This window comes from Ammospiza nelsoni, chromosome 4, assembly GCF_027579445.1.
Source record: "Ammospiza nelsoni isolate bAmmNel1 chromosome 4, bAmmNel1.pri, whole genome shotgun sequence".
Classification (NCBI taxonomy): domain Eukaryota; kingdom Metazoa; phylum Chordata; class Aves; order Passeriformes; family Passerellidae; genus Ammospiza; species Ammospiza nelsoni.
The window spans coordinates 11,664,616-11,685,737 of NC_080636.1; the positions used below are offsets into that span (position 1 = coordinate 11,664,616).

A 21,122-nucleotide genomic window follows, 5' to 3' on the forward strand; every position below is an offset into this window, starting at 1 on the left:
TTTTTTTTTAATGTTGGTTTAGTTTTAGTTAGTATTAGTGATCAATTAGTGAGCTTTAACTTCATGGAGTGAGAGATGCTGGAAGTAGTGTGCCATTTTGCTGTAGTAGTGATGGCAACAGCTAGTAGTGATGCACCTTGACAACTTTGCACTTTTCTGTCCTCTTTGAGCTAAGAAAGCAGCTATTATTGTGAGAAGGCTTTAGATTACAGACAAATATTCTGATTAACTAGTGAGAATGTTTTTTTAATTGAGGAAGACAAAGATGTCTTAATGTTTCTATTGTCCTGTGATAAAGGCTCCTTGCCATCCTATCCCTTCTTGTCAAACTGCATTCTAGTTTCTGTTTCAGCAGCCTTAAGCATTGCTAGTTAATACATATGCAGTACAGAAACATTTTTAGATATAGATACTATGTATGTTTTAATATTCAAAACAAAGTTTTACAATTAATCTCAGAAACTGCAAAAGTGTACCTAAGGTTAATTATAAATCATTATTTTATATAGTTAAGTGCTAATTTGAATTGTTTGATGTTCAAGTAGCTTTGTACTTTGATGTAAACTTGAAAGATATTATTTCTTCAGGCTTTTAAAAAGTTTCTTCTTTCTTTACAGTCATTGTAATTTTTTAAGCAATGTGACATTAACAAATGATATGTGTATGTGCAATAGAATCCACTGTATAAATAACTTTTTTCCTTCTACCTTAGGAAAGTTCTGTATACATTAAATGAATTCAGGTACAAATTAAATTGTTGTACTGCTGTGGACTAAGCACATGAACTGTATTGAGTTCCTGATATTGAAGTGTCCTAATAGAAATCAGTGGTTAAAAGCGGGATAAAAACCTTTTGTCTCTGCTCTGTAATTAGTATTTGAAAAATCTGGGTGTGGATGGTTCTGTACATTAGCAGAAACAGAAAAACACAAAAATTAAATGAGGTATACGCTATAGCAGCAAGCTAAATGTGGATTGACTAGACTTCTAATGTGAGAGTATGAGTTTAATTTGTATATTTAGTGTCTTACAATTTTTTAATGAAGATGTATTGAGATTTTGCACTGACTTGCACTGATATTTGTAGCTGTTATCTCCTCACTAATTTGTGCAGGTCACCTGTGAATGATATGCACAGTGTTTTCTGTTTGCTGGAGGAATTCTAAGTAGCACATCATTTTAGGGTGAAACACCGTAATTCCAAAATAATTGTCAGTGTTTTTCCTAAAATACTGCTTTCAATATGTTGTAGTATTTAGGCAAGCTTAGACCTTAAGAAGAGACAACTGAGTGTGATAAGTACCTGACTGGCAAAGTGATCAGCAAGCAGGAAGGGAAATCAGCAGTCACAGGCCTCATTGTAATTCTGAACTAAGTATTAGGGGTCTCTCCAGTTCTAATTGATAAAGCACTAATGACAGAATGCTCTGAGTTAGGAAGTGAAGGGTAAGCACTTTTGATGAAGTCCTGAGCAGGTTTTGGATCTTTTCTGAGATAATAATGTGTAATAACCCAATTCAGTGTGTTCGTTGTTGGGATGAGAGCTAATGGTATCCACAGCTTGTTACACTGCGTCTCTGGACATAAAAATTTAAATGGTGGCAAATCAAGCCTTGGAACTCTGATAGTCACCTTTGCTTTAATTTTTGTATGTGACTCAACCTTCTGAAAGGCTAAGAATATAACATTAAAGATATGTAAAGGTGTTTGAATATCTGGTGATAGAAAAAGACAGTAGGAATTAAATACATATTTTCACAATTGTAGGTGGAATGTGTTGGTAACAGCTTTATTTCAAACCAAATTTAAAAAATCCTTTTCTGGTTAAAACATTCCATTTAATATTATTTAACCAGTTTACTGTGTTCAGGCTTTCAGGAAAAGGTAAAAAGCTGGAATTAATACATGATGTTAAAGGGCTCCAGTACAACTTGTTATGTACCAACGATGTGAGAAAAGAAATTCAGTGGTTTCATAAGTTAAATTTTTGCTCTTCTTTTTCTCAGCTAACATTTGTTATGTTAGATAGACCCATAGGGGAGCAAAAAACAGTGGATGAAAACTGCTTTCTTTTCACTAGGAGTTCCTCTGGTTGATTTTAGATCATCCTGTGAAAGTGTTGGAGAGGAGCTCTGGTAGCGATTGATTAAGTGATGGAAAGTTTACTGAAAGTTATTTGTGCAGAGGCAGAATTGGAGCCCTTCATCTTTAGGATGAAGTGGTTTCATTTAATTGTTTGGGGTTTTGTTGTTTTTTTTGTTTTTTTGACAGGTTGTGGTGTCCACTAACATTGCTGAGACCTCATTGACAATAGATGGCGTGGTGTTTGTGATTGATCCTGGCTTTGCAAAACAGAAGGTAAGTACCATTTTTTTCTCTTTATAGTAGGAAAGGTGGTGGAATCTGGTTTGCTCAGGCTTCTCTTCCCTTTGCAAACACTTGACAGGCCTTTTTACAGTTGAAATCTTGAATTTGGTTGGTTTGGAATTTGTTTTGTTTTTAACTTACAATTTTTACGGTTTGCACTTAGTCCGCGAACTTTAGCTAAAAATATTCTTTTTACAAAAAGAAAGAAATGTGAGAATTTGGTTTTTGACCTGGAATATAGTTTTTTCTAGATACTTTAGGAAGGGCAGTTTTGTGCTGTTAGTCTGTGCCTGAGGATGTTCAAGTAATACAAATTGTATGAAAGTAAATAAAATGGTTCTAGAAGCCTTCTCTTCTTTTAAGTCACTGTAGAAAACTCCAGCACTAAAATGAGAAGAAATGATCCCTGCTGTTTCATGTCACTATTTGTCATGTACTGTTGCAGCCCTGAAGATTGTAATCAAGCTTTTATTGTGGTTCTTGGAACATCATAGGGTGTTCAGAGGAACTGAAGTAGCTTTCCTACAGTCAACTCAATAGCTACATAAAATAAAATATGATTGTCACTGGCTTAATTTGGTTTTTTCACTAAATGTAGCTCTCTTTATAAGTTTGTTTCTTAGTCTTTTCCTTTAATAGTAGTACACATTTTCAGCCTTTTTAACTTTTGCAAAATGAGACAGACACACAGCAGAACGTGAGTACAGCCAGTGTATTTTTATGCACAAATTCCAGTCACCATTAAGGCTGAACTTTTTTCATAAATAGTTCTTTTTGCATTCTTCCAGTATAAGAACTAAGGTTTCTGTACATATTTTATAGTGAGTCATACCAGAAAGGTCTTAAAACATGGACTGAAAATGTCTTCAGCTGACACTGCTGTTTGACTACTGCCTTTGTTTTCAATGTATTCCTTTCCCGAGCCCTATTGAGTTGGCAGTGCTGCTGTTTAGATACAGCTGCAGTGGAAGTTTTACAGTAAATACCAGCAGATATTTTGTATTGTCATAGTCTACATGTACCCTTGAAATACAGTTTTGTCATCAGTCTGATCTTTACAGTTGCATGAAACCTTAATGTTAGCTTTTTCTGATCTTGAATATGATTATTCAATCTTGTAGCCTTGAGAGGCTACCTAGAACAGAGGCTAGGCAGAGTTAAAGGAATAAAGTAGGGATTTATTAAAAAGCCTGCAAAGGATACCCAAGATGGATGCCTGGTCTGAGTTTTCACACTTGTATAAGTTTTGGTTGATTTACATATTGGGGTTAATTGTCCAATTCAGGTTATGAAGTCCCATCCTCCCAAATTCGCTGTTGTTGACGCTTTTGGGGCCCGAAGCTGTAATGTGTAATGGTGTCCTTGGTTCTCAGGCTGGAAAAGGATTGTTTTGTCAGACTGACCTGTGAAGAGAACTTGCTAACTCTTTATATGAAGTTCAGAGTTACACTCTAAGGCAGTACAGAATCTGAAAAATATGAAAGCTAAAACTTAAGACATCAGTAGTTATATCAAGACAACATTTTTATGGGATTTTTTAAGCACCACGAGTGCTTGGCACTATGTAGAACAAATTGGACACATTCCATTTGCCATGAAAATCCTATCTAAAAATACATTTAAGGATAGGGAGCCTGGTAGGAGTTGCTGTTAACAGATGAATAAAAAATGCTGTTCTCTAGGCAGTTGTATCTGAAGCTCTCCAGAGTCTTTTGTAGCCAGTTTTTTTTTTTCGTTTTCAGATACATACAACTTGTGCAGAAGCTGTGTTTAAAAATAAGTTTAAAGCAGTTTGGGTAGTTGTCCTATCCATGAACATTGTTTATTCTTTAACATTCCATCCTGCTCTGCCTCCACTTTGAAATAGGTGTACAATCCTCGGATCAGAGTGGAGTCTCTGCTGGTGACTGCCATCAGTAAAGCGTCTGCCCAGCAGCGAGCTGGCCGTGCTGGTCGTACTCGGCCAGGCAAGTGCTTCAGGCTTTATACAGAGAAAGCCTACAAAACTGAAATGCAGGTAAGATGTGCTTTTTACATGGTGTTTATAAGAACGTCTATAAGGTTTTTGAGTGTTGTGGTATTAAACAAAACGAGAATTTGAATACTTATGTAGTAGAAAGTGTCTGAAGAAGTGTTACAAATTTTCTTTTTTTTTTCCCCCTCACCCCCCCAGGACAACACATACCCTGAAATTTTGAGGTCTAACTTAGGATCTGTAGTATTACAGCTCAAGAAGCTTGGTATAGATGATTTGGTGCACTTTGATTTTATGGATCCTCCAGGTATCTCTTTCCATCTTTACAATCTTTTATTTCTGTGACTACTTTATATAATGACAACATGGAATAAATTCTCTCATTGTTTTTTTGTTTTTTTAAATTGTAATGTCTAAGGAATTGTCTTTTGTTTATCCTGAAATTTAGTGCTCTGTGTCATATCCAAGCAAGCTTTTTCTTTCTGTGTAAGAGGTTTTAGTGGGACCAAGGAAGCTACTGAAAGCCCCTTGCCTTCAGAGAATAAGAGCAAATTCTTGGCATTACAAAGTCTGTTATTTAAGGTTTTTATTTATCACCTTGATTGCACATTCCAATTGTGCAATCAGGTAACAACTGTTTGTAAATAAAATGGGCTGGTGTTTTTAAAGCTGAATAATACATGATTTGGTTCTAACTAGTTTTTATGCGTCTTTCTTCTAAGTTTTAAGTGTTCATATATGCTTCAGAAATAAGTGGGTGATATTACTAATCATAAAAGTAAATCAGTCATATATAAATAGGTGAATTAGTATTTTTTCCCCTTAAATAAAAATCTGACCTAATATGTAAGTTTTAAAATAGTTCTACAGAACAGTTAAAGTCTTTGTTCTGTGTAACATGCATGACAGCTTAGCAGAAAGACTTTTAGATTTCATTTTATTTTTCTTTGTGGGTTACTACTGGCTATGTGAGGAGTGCGAGATAAAGAGAACATTCTTAGTGGCTTTCTGAAAGGCTGTAGGTATCTAGGGTTAATGGCCGAAATTTTGGGACTATTGATTTATTTAGTATGGAACAAGGGAAGAAGTATCTGCAGGAAGAAGTGGTATTACTGGTACTGAATATTTCACAATGCCACTGTTTTTTGAATTTTGAAGAGCAGTAATCTTCAAACATTCAAAGCTTGTGATTAATTTTAAAGCTTTTCTAAGTGTTCCCTCCCTGCCGCCCCCATTCATTCATGTTTGGGCGTGTATTGCTGGATTTGGCAACAGTTTTGCATTTGGACGCCAGTGAATGGAGAACCAGAAAAAAAAAAAGGATACCTAGTAACAGTCTGTGCTTCCTTGGTTTTTGCTGATTCAGAGCGTTTGGGTAATATGTGAATTTACATATTTTTTTTTTTCTTTCAGCTCCTGAAACTCTGATGAGAGCCTTAGAGCTTTTAAATTATCTGGCTGCTTTAAATGATGATGGAGACTTGACTGAGTTGGGATCCATGATGGCTGAATTTCCATTGGATCCACAGCTGGCTAAAATGGTTATTGCAAGCTGTGACTACAACTGTTCTAATGAGGTCCTATCTATTACTGCCATGTTGTCAGGTAATAGCAGGAAAAGAGAAGCTAAACAAATTGCATATCGTCAGTTTGGGGAAAATTTAATTTTCCTACATCAGAAAAATAACACAAATATATTTTTAATAAAATTAGATTTACTTTTTGAAACGTCATATATGGGTTCAGTTATTATGGATTTATATAGAGACCTTGAAACTAGTGAGTAGTAATGTTGAAAACTACTGCATAAAATGATCTAAGTGTTTGCTCCTAATATCAGTTAAAAAAATATATATATAAATGGTTGGGGATGGGAAACCAGGCTAGTGAAGAGAAATTTCCATTTAGGTTCATAGTGAGGCCCAGAAATGTCATCTCGACCACTAATTTTTCAGGCAGTAAAATCTCTTTTGTATTGTGCATTCTTCTGCACTTTGATAAGTCACAGTCTTCCCAAAGGGGTTGGAGTATAATTTCTATTAAATCATAAGCTTGTACATGATACATTTTTCGGTTACTAAATGGCAAAACTGGAAAACAGTCAGTACTTTGAAAGGGAAAAAAGAAGCTTAGAAAGAAGCTGTATCTTTATAAAAATTAACTGAGGTTTACAGTTGTACTTTGCTGCTGTTACATGAATAGCTCTGTGTCGGAGCAGAGCTGCTTGCTGAGAGAGCTAAATGAGAGGAAAATGTTACCAGCAAACCTTGTATTTAATTTCCCCATTGTGTAGAAGTGACTCTGTTTTATGACTGGAGGTCACGGGACAAGCAGCAGGTTTTAATCTGTTATGAAAATGGGGGTGCTCATACTCATAAGAACACTTTAATCTTTGGGATGTGATAACTTACCGGGCTCTCCACAGTGCAGGTGGACTGCTGACATGCTTTACTTGGGTAGAGAAAAAAAAAAGTTTTGACTAAGTGTAAAATCTGTTGCTTCAGTTTAGTTTTACAGTATATTTATATGAACATTTTTAAGAACAAGTTAAAATGTCTGTTTCAGAGTTATTATTGTTCAGACTCAGAGCAGATGGGCAGGGCAGAATCATAATATTTTTCTTTAATTAAATGGTAGCATTAATTGCGGAGGTGGTGGTAGGTTGGTGCCTGTCTTTCTCTTCTCTTCCCCCTTCTCCCCCCAGTATCTACTGTAGAACAAGTATTTTTGTTTAGTATTTTTGTCTGTGGCCTTCAATTGATTTGCCTTACTGCTTTTCCAATTTACCTTTCCCCAGGCCATGATATTTTCTTTGGTTTACACCATAATTAACATAATGATAAATGAGTTTTGGGGAAAAAAATTAGAAATTGATTAAAGCTGGTTAATGTATGGGTCATAACCAAAACATTGCTCTTAAAAAACCCATAGTCCTGATCTTTGTGAGGGCTGTTTCCCAAAGTAAGCACTTGTAACCAGCAGCATAATAAATAGTGTATTTTGGTGCATTAAGTGCACATAAAGTTTGTCAGGTTGTTGATCGGAATCCATGTATTTAGTTTGGACTGAATGGGAAACTAGGTGACAGAAAAGAGCAAAAATAGCATTAAAAATGAGCAGATTAAATGATTATACTACATTTTATAAGAGCCATGGTGTCATGCTGTAGTATGGAAAGTACTATTACTTTTCAAAACACTGATTTAAGACAGTGATAGAATAATCTGGATTTTGCTTTTATTAGTATGAATTAGAAAATAAAATACACTTGATGTTATCTCTTTTTTTCAAATGCAGGACCCATTATACAGGGTGTTTATTTCATGCCTGCATTTCCATTTTCTTTAATGCGTTGGTCTTTGTTGATTTGTTACGATGATTCACTGCTACAGTGTAAATGTTTTTACTCAAGTTGCATCTCTGGTATCCAGCTCACAATATCTCATGCTTTGGGGCTTCTATGCAAATCTAAGACTAAAGAAAAACTACATAACACTGCATAAAAAAGCCCTCATTTGGGAGGGATATATCATATGCAGAGGTGTTCTCATGTGATTGCAGGGCTTCAGTTAATGAGAAAACTAATGTAGTCCCAAGCAGCTGGAAAACGATAAAAGATTTTTAGTATTTAATCATAAATGTTATTGAAATTTAACCTCTTAAAAAATTACACTTAAAACCAAACTGATTTATTTTCTGGTGTGGAGCTCTATAAAGTATATCACAAAATGGGTAAGGTTGGAAGGAATCACAGTGGGTGACCTGGCTCCCTGCTCCAGCAGATCTCTTTATAACTACTTTCAAGATCTTGTGGATTGATATCAATCTTACAATTTACTAGAATGTTGACAGACCATGAATTAAGTAGGCTGCAATACTGTTTATGGTCTTTGCTAGTTTGTGGCTGGAAAAGAGATGGTAACATATGATTTTTGGATGGAAGTGAGAACAGTCAGATGTATGTAAGAGAATATAATGATGAAGTTCATGTTGCATTTTTTGATCTATATTTTTTATTTGAAGTAGTGCCAAAGGACGGTTTAACCTTCCACCACTACCGCTACCATCACAGCCTTTAGACTTATTAATACCTTCATTCACATGTTTCTGTATACCAGTGCTGATAGCAATACCATGTGGGAAGAGACTTAAATGGTGTGTTCTGTCTAGTAACAGACTTGTCATAATCAAACCTCAAGTTGGTTTAGACTGTGCTAGTACACTACAGTTTCAGAAATATTTACATTGCAGGGGCTTTCTGAAAAAGCAGATTTGTAATTAAAGTGTTTAATTCCATGGGGTACTAGCTCCTGGTAGAGCTATCAGCACTGGATTTGAACTAAGATTTGTTTAGCCTTCCAGTCTGTGTAGGTAACCTTGATGGCCTTCAGACTAGAGATTTTGATGCATACATATAATTCTATTTAAATAATCAGGTACTCTGTAGCTTTGAAACCCTCTTGTCTTACAGATGTGGTTAGGTGTTGATGTACCAAATCAAGGTAGTAAACAGTCCAAGATGCAGTTGGAGGCCATCCTGCCCTGCCCTATGCTCTGTGCACTGACCTAGCTAGGCCTTGTTCCTCTATCTGTGAATGCGTGACTCATCGATATGGGCGTTTGTGTTGGGCCCATACCAACCTTGTTTAGTCCCACAGTGTTTTGTTCGCCCCACGGAAGCAAAGAAAGCAGCAGATGAAGCCAAGATGAGGTTTGCCCACATAGATGGAGATCATTTGACGTTGCTGAATGTCTACCATGCTTTCAAGCAAAGTAAGTCTGTGTCTGTTTTAGTAAAACTATTTATGCTTTGTGCTGCCAACTTCCATTTCTGGGTTCCAAGGACACTTGAAGGGCTTGGTTTTTGTTATTTAAGTGCTGCTTTCCTTTGGGGGTCAAACAAAACCAAAACACTACCCAAGCAATCTTGTAATAAACTGATGAGCATGCAAACAAGCCAGGCTTTTAAATCAATGCTGGGTAACCTTGGACAGAAGGAAGCAAATGTTCCTGTAATTAGGAAATATTGGAAGTTTATTTAACATGAATTATAAAAAATAGGCATAATTGCTTAGCGATTTTTTTCAGGGAGAGCAGTGCAGAAAAAAACGTGAATTTGGAGAAGGATATGGCCTTAGAAAAAAAATCTTTTTAATTCTGATTTCTTAATGTGGTTTAGGAAGTCTGTAATAAGGCTTTGGAATAGATTGAGAGGCAAAGGCATGATGCATCAACAAGAAGTAACATAGAACTGTATGATACCTATGTTTCAATTATGTAATCTTTGTGGATGGAATTTAGAGATAATATATGATCCTCTTCAACATAGCCAAAGTGTATTTTAGCAGCTTAAAGAAGATAAGAATGAAGAGATGAAGCTAGTTCTCTTCAACAATGAGAAAGTGACCCACTTTTTAAAGTGACTTATATTGGTGGCAGATAAAAAGATGGCTATAAACTGCCAGCCGTGTGGACTTAGGTGCTCCAGTTACACTTTCCTGTTAGCAAACAAAAAGCAAGCAGTCTTTTTACCCTGAGTTAAAAGAAATGCAGCTTAATGTCCCTTTCTGTTACAGGTTTGATGTAGAAATTCTGTATTGAAACCTTCTAACACTGTCATTATATGACAATCTAAAATAAGTGCCAAAGTCAACAAATACATTCAGTTTACAATACAAACAATAGCTGAGAAAGTTTTATGAAATATCTGTAAATAAAAACGTGTGTTGCTTTTTTTTTCCTGTTAGCTTTTTCACTAATAGGATGCAGAATATCTGGCAGATAATTTGTGCATGTTTCTGGAAACCACTGCTTTAATACTCAGGTTACTGAGGGGATGGAGCTATTTCAGGAATCATCTTGTAAAATTGTGAATGGTCTTCTGGAATCAGAAGACAAAATGCTTCTACTGTTTGTATACAAATAGTATAGAACAATATAAAACATTTATGGGTTATCCATGATGCATAGTTCAGTTGGCTCAGCAAGTAGTATGCTATGGTACTGTACAGTAGAATCATAACTGTGCAACAGCTTTATTCATACTTCATTTAAAATATATTCTGTAAGGTAAAGTGCAAGAAAGAACTTGGACTTACCTCGACTTCCATAACCTTCATTCTTTTCAGTGCAAATTAAGAAGAGTCTCTTCTTTCCAAGAGTTACCTTAAGTTTTAATTCTTAAAACTGGCTTTGTTGGATTATTAAACTGACAAAGATTAGAAGAGCATTACTTGAAAAGTCAGAGAGTAGCTTGGGAGAACTAGGTTTTTTTGATGTGAAACATGCAGGTATTGATACTGACAGAATGGCTGAGGCTTGCCGTTCCATCAGATTTCTCAGAGCTACCAGCAGTAGGAACAGCTGGAGTACAGAGTTCAGTTACAGTGGCTGTATTTTACCAGTCACATTTATTTAAACTACTGTGAGGTGTGTCACACTTTGAGAACAGACTGTATAGATCTTAGCTTTTACTTGAATGTTTAGTAGGGTTTCATCTCTCAGATACAGCGTAGTTATGTACAGTTATCTTGTCTGTTCATTGCATGCTGCAGTCAAAGGCTGTGCAGTGCTCCTGACATCATGTTACATTTTACACTTCAAGTTTGGAAGATGTTTTTCTAGTTGCAGGGTGGGATTTTTGAAGTGTCCAATATTTAATGGTATGGTATTTCAGTAAAACAGCAGTGATTGTGTTTGTTATATTGGTGAGGAGGGGAAAACCCCTGCTTTTCTTCTGTCCTGACCACGTGCTTCCTGGATAGAAAAGTTTTGGCAAGTTACCTAGTGCAGGAAATCAACTGAATAAACCAAGAGCTGTTACCATTTATAAAAGTTTATGGATATTTTTTTCTGGTTCATCTGACTGATGAATTGGTTAGTTGCTATTTCATTTACTTGTTCTAGTTTTGATTCATGTTTTCTGATGTTGCAGATCATGAGTCGGTTCAGTGGTGTTACGACAACTTCATTAACTACAGGTCCCTGATGTCTGCAGACAATGTACGCCAGCAGCTGTCACGAATCATGGATAGATTTAATTTGCCTCGTAGAAGCACAGATTTTACCAGTCGAGACTATTACATCAACATAAGAAAGGCATTAGTTACTGGGTATTTCATGCAGGTATGTGTGAATTCTCATAGAGAAAGTAGTTCAGTGTTTATGTGGTTCATAATGTTAGTATTTTTGTTATAGTTTGCTAAAGCTTAATAAATGTTACTTAAATTACATGTGGCTGACTATAGTACCATGTAGTCTTTGTCAAGTTGCTAGGTGATGACTCAAGTAGCACGTTCTTTAGTCAAATGAAAGAAAAATTGAAGGCAGTCTTACCAGTGTATCAAAATCTCCTTTCTGCTATGAGCATTCATGAAGTAACTACATAAAACATTTCAAAGTAACTGCAGAATATGTAGTTCTAAAGTTATTTGTAATCTGATACCAAAAGGGGAAGTATAGAGATATGTAAATATGAAAAAAACATGATACTTACAGAAAGACAGTATTTTCATTTGTATATTTTTCCATATTTATATTTCAATTTTCAATTACATGAGTCAGATACTGGAGCCCTTCTGTAATCTCAAGATGTATACTGTTTGAAATGCATTTGCCAGTTTGAGCCAGGATGCTGTGAAAGCCAGTCTCCACTGCTGCCACCTGCATGCTTTGCATTTCAGGTTAAGCAGTGCCCCAAGCTAGAATGCAGACTGCTTGGGTTTTTGTCTATTTTTTTGTTTGGTTTGGTTTGGTTTTTTTGTTTTTTCCCCCCCTTAGTCCCATCCTGCTGTGTTTTTTCTCTTCAACATTCATCCTTGAAATTGCTAGAGTCTCTTTGCTGGCTCTTGCTGATACAAACTGTGAATCTCCATGTTCATTGTTTTTGCACTGTTGTGATAATGCTTTTCATAGCAAAAAAGCATTGGACACGTCTCTGCAGCATCTCTGCTAGAGCCTAAAACCTCACTTCTGGAGAGTACAATCTTGTTATCTTTAGGAGGCTGACCAGTGCCCATTACATTTCCTGATTTTTCCCTTGGACTGCACTCTGGTGGTGTTCAAACACAAACACTGCCAGCTGGTCAGTGCCGTGCAGGTGAGGATGGCGTGGGCCTGACAAGCACTGCACTCACACACCCAGCTGGGGCACAGACTTGGGCACCCCTTCCTTAAACTGCCCCTGCCAAGTGTTGTCTCCAGAGCTCAGCCAGCCAGTCTGCAGCAAAAACGTCTTCTGGATTTTCAGAATACAGAAATATCAATGTCAGCAGCTGCATTTCACTGTAATGCAAGTGTGAGATTAAGGCTGTTGGCTGCTTTTAAATAATTAAATGGTTCTAAAGCCTTACTTGTTGTAACCTTTCAGGCAAGTAGACTGTAACTGTGTTCAGTCTTTGAATTTGGGACATGTTTTCTGCATATTTCTTGGCAAATGCTTCAGAATACATTCCCACCTACACCTTTACTTCTGTAAATGTTTTGAAAGACAAAGAACAGTTCTGCCCAGCATTCCATTTTGGGCCCCAGGCAGGTCTGAGTGTCACAGCTGCACTTCGGTTTGGCACTATACCCCTTGCCTTCTTTCACTTAGTTGGACCTGTGGAGGGGCCATGTACTTGGAAGTTGGTGTGCTCTCTGTTTGTTTTATGTTACTTGGAGCAAAATGTCCTCTAATTGGTGTTTTCCTATTAGAAAACACCTATTCCCGTGCATGGGGAGCTGCCCCAGTGTTGGTGCAAGTAGATTTTTGGTCTCTTGTGTTGTAGGATTTAACGATCTGACTTAGTATTTTTGCTGTGAATACAGTAGTAAGTAGACTCATGCAGATGAAAATTAAAGCAGATGAAAATTAAAGAAGTCTGCTTGGGCTTCCATGGTCGGTAGGTTCTTTACTGCCTCCCTCACACAAAATGCCTAGGAGAATTTTTGGGGTGTATCAGGATATAGGTAGAGCTGACCTGTTGGAGCTATTTGGAGTGGAAGCCATTTCAGCTGTTGCTCTTCTGCTTCAAAGTGTTGGTCTATTTTAGTTTGAGTTTCTTCAGCTCTTTAAACCTTCATGATAGTGTGGTATGTATTTGACCTTGACTCTGAACTTTTTATGGTGAATTCCATGTTGCTTTAAGAAACCTTCAGTAGAAAAATTTTTAAAACTCAGATGTTATTTACCAGCAGCTGAAGTACTTACAGTTGTAGTCTGTATACACATTACACCCTCTCTAAGCTAATATTCAGGCTGTAGCATTTGGGGGCTCTTGTTCAGAAAACCTTAGTAATGAAATGCATACATCATCCTTTGTCCTCTTAGTAGAGAACATGTGTGGAATTCCAGGTGTGGGCACTTGTGAAATGTGTGCATGTACTGTAGATAGCTTCTGCATGTAAAGTACTGAGGTGTGTGGACAACACATGGCAGAAGTTGATCTTCAAACTTTCTAAATTTAAAAAGGCCGTGTGAAGTGGAAAAAGCAGTAGTAACCATTGTCTTGAAATACTTCTCATTTGCTGCATGGTTTAGACTTTGGTAATTGCCTACTGTCCTAAAACCAGTCATAAAAATTCACTGTAGAATTTTCTGTACTAATCAAGGTATGTAGTTTATGTCAGACAGTATGGGCTTGTACTGACTATTGTAATTGTACTGGTTATGTAATCAGTACCAAGAACTGTATACCTGCCTTCAGTTGTGTGTCAGAGACAGATAAATGTGGAATTCCTGCTGGTGATGAATCATCTCTTTACCCTTCATATTTAAATGCAAATTTGAATTCCAGTAAATCTACCATAGACAAGCAAAGTGAATAGTAAAATAATTTAAAACTGTCAACAGTTCTGTGTATAGTAAAACTTATGGAAAGATAGATATTGACAAGTTAAATGTCTTTTAAAATATTTGTGCTGTGTCTCAGATTTCTTCTAGTTCTTACAATGCAAAACTTTTAAAAATAACTTTCTTTATCACACATCAGAATATGCAAAGGATATGTAAAATACAGCAAGGGTGGTCTTTGCAAAAAGAGAAGCACTGATTTCTCAATTACTTTGTACCAGACATAGTCTGTCTTACAAAGGGAGAGGAATTGGCATGTTGTACTGTGTAGTATATTTGTAATTTGGTAATAAATTTACAGAACTATGTATAGATTATTTCTCCTACTTCTGTTAAGTAACTAAGCATACTTTATGGAAAAGTCTAAATAGGATAAATACTTTAGCTTACTGTTAGGTGGGGATCAAAGTAAGTCACAGGAATAGGTAACCCCTTAATGGAGGCTTATCTCTGATACCCATTCAAAGCTAAGCTTAGAACCTTTAAAGGGTTAATAGTAGCTGAAGTCACAGTGGTTAAAACTAAGCAAAAAATAGTTACACCACAGAAAGTAAGATAAGGCAACGATTTGGAAAAGGCAAATAAATGACTTCAGGAAGGGTCATTTTCCTCTTAGTGATTTTGTTTTCTATCAGTTGTCAAAAGCAACCTAGGTTTTCATCATTGTATTTTCAATCTAAGAACAGAACTGATAGTTGATAGTTTAAATCAGAATTTAAAGGTGGAAGCAAGTTCTGGAATATCTCCCATGAGAGAAGCTGCAAACTCTCTGGGCAGTCTCTTCCAGTGCTCTGCTACTGCAGAGTAAAGAAGTTCTTCTTCATGTTCACATGGAACTTCAATTCATTTCTGTTTGTTTCTTTTTGTCCTGTTGCTTGGCACCACAGAAGAGAGCCTGGCTCCTTCCTCCTGCCACCCTCTCTGCAGATACTGATTAGACACTGATGGGGTCCCTCTTCTCGAGGCTGAACAGGCCCAGCTTCCTCAGCCTTTCCTTGTAACAGAGATGCTCCAGTCCTTTCATCTTTATAGCCCTTCTGTGGACCTGTTCCAGGAGCTCCATGTCTCTCTGGTACTGAGGAGCCCAGAACTGGGCACTGTTCCAGATGAGCTTCACTAGGGCTGAGTAGAGGGGCAGGATCACCTCCCTCCTGCTGCAGGCAGTGCTCTTCCTGATGCACCCCAGGATGCCATTGGCCCTCTTGGCTAGAAAGGTGTACAGATCAAGCTGGGGATCTTTCCTGGGAGATGTGACAGTCAAACACAGGCTATATATATCATGGTCACTACAGAGGATAAACGACCAATCCTGTACAGGAAGTTAGATGGCAGATGATTTGCCTTCTAATTAAAATCTCATTCCTGATGCTACTCAGTCTTTGGTGCTTATTTCTTGTATGGAATTATGTATATTTTGAAGTCTTTACATAATCAGGCTCCTACAATAATAGAATGGTAATAAAATAAACTTACGACACAAAGGTGGTCAGTGGTGCATTTAATAGTATTCATTTTGCTCTTTAGGAATGCAGAAGAGTGGTGTAAAACTTTTTAAATAGATTCAGAAACACTCTTGTGTGTGCTCCAAGCAGAAATTTTGGAAATCCAGGCAACTGCCAGGGTTCCTTTGGTGCATGCTAGCATTGGTTTATCAGAAAGAACAAAGACCAATCCTTTCTCTAAACTGTCTGTCAAGAGTACTGAGTCACAATGTGTAACCTTAAATCTGAAAGGGCTGGATCTTGTGATACTGTTCCTGCTTTTGACCTTCCAAGTGCATTTGCATTTAGTGTTAGTGTTTGATTGAAGACCCCTGACTTCACCCTCTAGATTCCATGACATGATAGCTAAGAAATAAGCACAAGTATACTTAAAATTTCAGAGGAGGATGTGTAATTCTTAACAAAATTGTGCTGAGAATTTGAAGTGAAACTTTTTTTTCCTCTCGTGGCATGTGCCACTGTTTCCATTTGGGTTTGTCACGTTCATAGAAAGATTATAATTGTCTCTAAATCATCAGCCTTGTGGGCTTTTCAGGGGCTGCAAAGTAATCTGTTGCAGATACATGGGCTGGCTTGACACTTAGCCATTCTTTCAGAGTCATGTTCAAATAGCCTAATTCTGTGGGGATCTCAGGGTTCAGGTATGTTCTGTAGTCTCTTGCTTACTACCACTACTCATCAGAAATGAACCCATTTCCTTGACATACTCTCTATGATCCTGTGATTTCTGTGGAAGCTCATGCTCTTTATACTCTGACAAACATCACAGAATGGGGTGAAAAGGCCCTCTGGAGGACACTTGGTCCAACCACCCCTGTACCTACAGGCACTGATGATGCTTGCAAGCCAGACTTTCAGAGGAGAAATAGAAGCTGCCTCCCATTTGTCCTTGTTTGCTTTCTTATGTCAGCCTTGGTACCTGCCTGAGCCCATTCTGCATTCTTTCAGCTCAGTGACCTGGCAGGCCACTTACAAAGTGGAAGCAAGAATGGGCTCGGTCTTCTGTGCTGGAACAGTGCAGGCCAGGAATGAGCAGGAAAATGCAGCAGCTGGCAGATCACTGTGGCTTGCTCTGGAGCCACAGCTTCACTGTGTATTTCCCCACAGAGTTCCATCACTGACCCTGAAATTCTTTACCAAGGTGTGTGCCAGCAAGCACACTCTGTAGAAACAGCTAAAGAGGATAAATAGTGCAGCTCACTGTTACCTCAGGATTGATGCCAGTCACAATAGTATATATATATATATATAACCACCTAAAGGTCCTTGTCCCAGATATCAATGGTCTAAGGAAACGTTTTCTTTGTAATTTGGGGTTATTTTAATTCTTGTCCTTCCCTGGAAATTAAGAGCTAATTAAGAGATACATTTCTGTAGCATTAATTTTTCTTTGAGTATGCTTCAGAATTATGCAAAGTCAATAAGAAACATAACTCTAGCATTACAAATGACATGTAAAAGAAAATTGTATTTGGGAAAGGTAGAGTGTAAGACTTCACTGTTTTAATACATATGAGTGAGACTGAGGCACTAAAGGTAAATTGTATTGAATTTAACAGCACGCTTTTCTAGAATAAAACCTAAATAATGCATTGTTCTGTCCTTTTCTAGAAAGAAATAGAACAGGTAAAATAGATACTTCTGTATGCATGTGTACTTCTGATCTGAAAAATGAAATTGATTTTTAAACAAAACTTCCTTTGAAAAAAATTGTAATCCTACAGCAAGGTGTGCTGTATTTGTGCTAGGCCTGTGACACATGACTGTCTAGTCTGGTTTGCACCTCTACTGCTATTTAATGTTACAGATGTTATATTGAGCTAAATAAAATTAGGCCTAAATCATTACAGACAGTGTGCTGTTAATCTCCATTTAAAGGAATGTCTTCTGGTTTCCCAGACTTGAAATAAACTGTTATCTCTCAAATCTTGTGTGACAAAATTTGCAAATTATTGAAATATTTTGTTCTACTCCTAAAACATGTTCTGGATATTAATGTCATAACTTTTTAAAGTAACTCAAAGTAAGTAATTTCTTAGTAAAGAGATATTCTGGCTTAAAACTTTAGGTAGCTATTGTTTTAAAAGGCCTGGGGTTTTAATCTAATAGGTGGAATTTGCTCTTGACTTGGCAAAAAAAAAAAAAAAGGTGAAATATACCTAGGAATTCAAGAAACCAAGGAAGTATACAGTCTATATTAAAGGAGAACAGCTAATGATCTTATTATAAATGTCTTTTTTGACGTCTTTCAGCCATTGCCAACCTTTTTAATCTTTTTACTCTCTGTGTGTGTGTGTGTATATACATAATGAGAGGAGGTTATTTTCAGCTACTGGTATCAAAGAGTTAATTTTAGTTACTTGTTCTGTTAGATTAGCTGTTGGTACAGAGGATATCATTCAAAGGATAACTGTTTGCTTTACCAAATCTTAATGAGCTGGGTATCGGAGCATCTTGGCAAGGCAGGCATTATTCCCTTTCATAGAGCAAGAAGCTTAGTCAGAGGGAGGTTAATTGATTTTCACCAAGGTCACAGCACAGGTGTGTTGCTGAACCTACATTTTCCAGCTCTGAAGCTCATGCTGTAGTGAGACCTCTCTCATAAAAGGATAATGTTGTGGCTTACTGGCCCTACAGTGGCTACTGCAGATGAAATGCCTGAAGCAGATGTCTGTTGTAGAGCACAGCTGACTTTGTGTGATGTTGCAAACCTGTCCAGTGTGTGTTCCCTTCCTTTGTGCTTGCATTGCTGCTGTTGCAATAATGATTATTCTCTTTGGGTGATAATTATTTTTGTATGTTGCTTGAATTGTGTATTAGAGTATACATGTACCACGGTAGATAGCACAAACATCTGGCATCTTGATTGTGTCTATAAAAAACCTTGAATACTTGAAGTGGTCAAGTGCCAAGTTTAGATGAGGTTTCAAAGTTGGGTTTGTTTGTTTTGTATAAAACACTTAACAAGCAGCTTGAAATTGCTTCATTTAAAAATTGCCTGTGTTAATGGGAAAATGTCTTTTTATTTAGGTGGCACATTTGGAGCGAACAGGGCATTACTTAACAGTGAAAGATAACCAGGTGGTGCAGTTGCATCCCTCCACTGTTCTTGATCACAAACCAGAATGGGTGCTGTATAATGAGTTTGTCCTTACAACGAAGAATTACATCCGGACATGTACAGACATCAAGCCAGAATGGTAAGCCAAAGTATTGCAACAATTATGATTACTGTAGAGTTCTTGGGGTGTTCTTTTTTTCCTTTTTTTAAGTTGAGGTAATTCTTTTCACTTTTCCTGAAGCTAGTTTTACAGAAATGGTTTGAAGAATGGCAATGGTATGGACTGAGATCTTGTAGATGACTGAAGGTTTTCTTTATGGGTACTTGTGCCTTTTTGTGGGTTTTGTGTTAGGCCTCTGATGCCTGGACTCTGTGTACAGCTTGACTTAAAACTAGTTACTTCAGTAAGCCTGGAGGTGCTTGGAGTTGTGAGGTTTGGGGGTATGTCCTAGCACCCACTTGCATACCTGAGTTAGTTAGGAGATACCTCAGTATCAGTGCTTCTGTTCTCAAGATCTAAGACTTCTTCTGTCTGACTTTTTCAGAAGGCTCTGAACAGTATTTCATGCTTTCTTAAAATTCTAAGGAAAGAGGTGATAATAGTGATACAGCTTCCCATGTTATGATACTTATTAATCAGCTAAATATATCAAGTCAGAAGCCTGAATCTCTGCACACAAGCAGAGATCTGAAGCATCTTGCCTGTCTTTAAGGTTGTACTTTATTTACCAGGTTGTAGTAAGCTCTGGGGACACAGGAAGTTCTTCAGTTGCTGTAATTTTACTGTTGTGCAGGAAGAGTTTAAAGATTCATAAGCTGGAAAACACAACATATATATTGTCTAGTAGTATCTTAATGGAAAATGTGTTTGAATCCCTGCTTAGAAATCTTGGTTCAACAAACACTGACCTAAAGCAGGATCCTATGGCCTTGGTTGTACTTGTAAGTTTAAAACAGCTGAGGCAGAGCTGTACTCTGACACAGGTGGTTGTTTGTGTACACTTCTGTGGCTCAGGGACTGACATTAAGCAGAGGCTCTGGCTGTGTGTGTTGCCATGGCAGGTACTGAAGCAGCAGCAGGAGTCTGTAAGGGGCACATGGCCAGACAGGAGCATCTCGTGAGACTCGTGTGCATTTTGCTTTCAACTTGGACACTTGCTCAGGATGGCACTGCCATTTTAAATGTGTGCATCTGTGTACATTTCAGTTAGTCTTAGAATTGCAGAATAAGCTGAAAACAATGGATAACTTTTGTGTCCTTCCTTTACAGTTGTAAAATTTCTGTAAAATGCATTTTAAAGTTTGAGTATTAGTAACAAGCTTCTCCTTTTTTGACAGGCTGGTGAAAATTGCCCCTCAATATTATGACATGAGCAATTTTCCACAGTGCGAAGCAAAGAGACAGTTGGATCGCATCATTGCCAAACTTCAGTCCAAGGAATACTCACAGTACTGAATTTATGCTTTGAACTGAAGTTATTCAGAGGACAGCTTTAAGAGATGAAAGGATTCAAAGTTCAAGTTGTGCTCTTCACTTTGGTTCAATAATGGCCTTTATTTGAAAGCTTTTTAATTTTTCTTTACAGTAAATATTCCATTCTGATTTCATAAATTAAACATTTATGCCTCCCTTTTGTGTTGACACTGTAGCTCATACTGGAAAAGCTAATCAATGTTTTGCAGTTTATTGAAAGTAGTTCTATATATAACAATGTTATAAGCATTTCTTTAGAAATGGTTGAAAATGCTTCTAAAAATGTGATTATCGACCATGGTATGCATGATCGTTGTAATTGTTGACATTCCTTTTAGAAGTTGTGAAATGTTACAACTTGTGCTTCTGTAGACACAATCTTTGGCTTCAGTACAAGGGTACTGACTTCAATAAAGTCTATTTATACTAATTTTGTGCCACAGTATGTCAGTATTTCTATTGTTTTGATTGTAATATGAGAAGCCCATTTAGTCTCCCATTAAACTGCTGTTTGATTGACATGGCAGTAGTTTAATGTTTTAATACTAAAAGTACAGATGTTTAAGCAGCACAATGATGATATAATATGATGCATACAATGTTCATCCCTTGCAAACTTGTTAAAATTATTTAAGAAAACTCAGAATGCATGCAGATGTGTTAGGAGAATGCTTTCTTCCAACATAGCCCTAAATATTTCTCAGACAGAACTGTAGTAGCGTGTCCTATAAAGTGAAGTGTGTGTGGCCAGGTAGAAATTGCTCTGCTGGGCAGTGTTCAGGTACTGTTTAGGATCAACACAAGCAATAGCATAAGTGACACTGTAGATCAAATCACACTGCACCATTGTAATTTTGTAGTGATTTTTGGTGAAATATGATTTGACAGCATAATCCCATGAGGAATTTATA

At 37.1% G+C, this 21,122-nt stretch overlaps 1 protein-coding gene across 1 annotated transcript in view; it reads left to right on the forward strand.

Annotated features, from left to right (window-relative positions):
* DHX15 (DEAH-box helicase 15) overlaps positions 1–20,641 on the forward strand; it is a 45,366-nt gene extending 24,725 nt beyond the window's left edge. Inside the window, exons 7-14 of the mRNA XM_059471357.1 lie at positions 2,272–2,358; positions 4,235–4,384; positions 4,541–4,649; positions 5,756–5,947; positions 8,993–9,115; positions 11,277–11,467; positions 18,707–18,876; positions 20,076–20,641. Of these exons, the coding sequence (XP_059327340.1) occupies positions 2,272–2,358; positions 4,235–4,384; positions 4,541–4,649; positions 5,756–5,947; positions 8,993–9,115; positions 11,277–11,467; positions 18,707–18,876; positions 20,076–20,193 (1,140 nt within the window). The 3' untranslated portion in view covers positions 20,194–20,641. The remainder of the gene's footprint in view (positions 1–2,271; positions 2,359–4,234; positions 4,385–4,540; positions 4,650–5,755; positions 5,948–8,992; positions 9,116–11,276; positions 11,468–18,706; positions 18,877–20,075) is intronic.
* Positions 20,642–21,122: the final 481 nt, after the last annotated feature.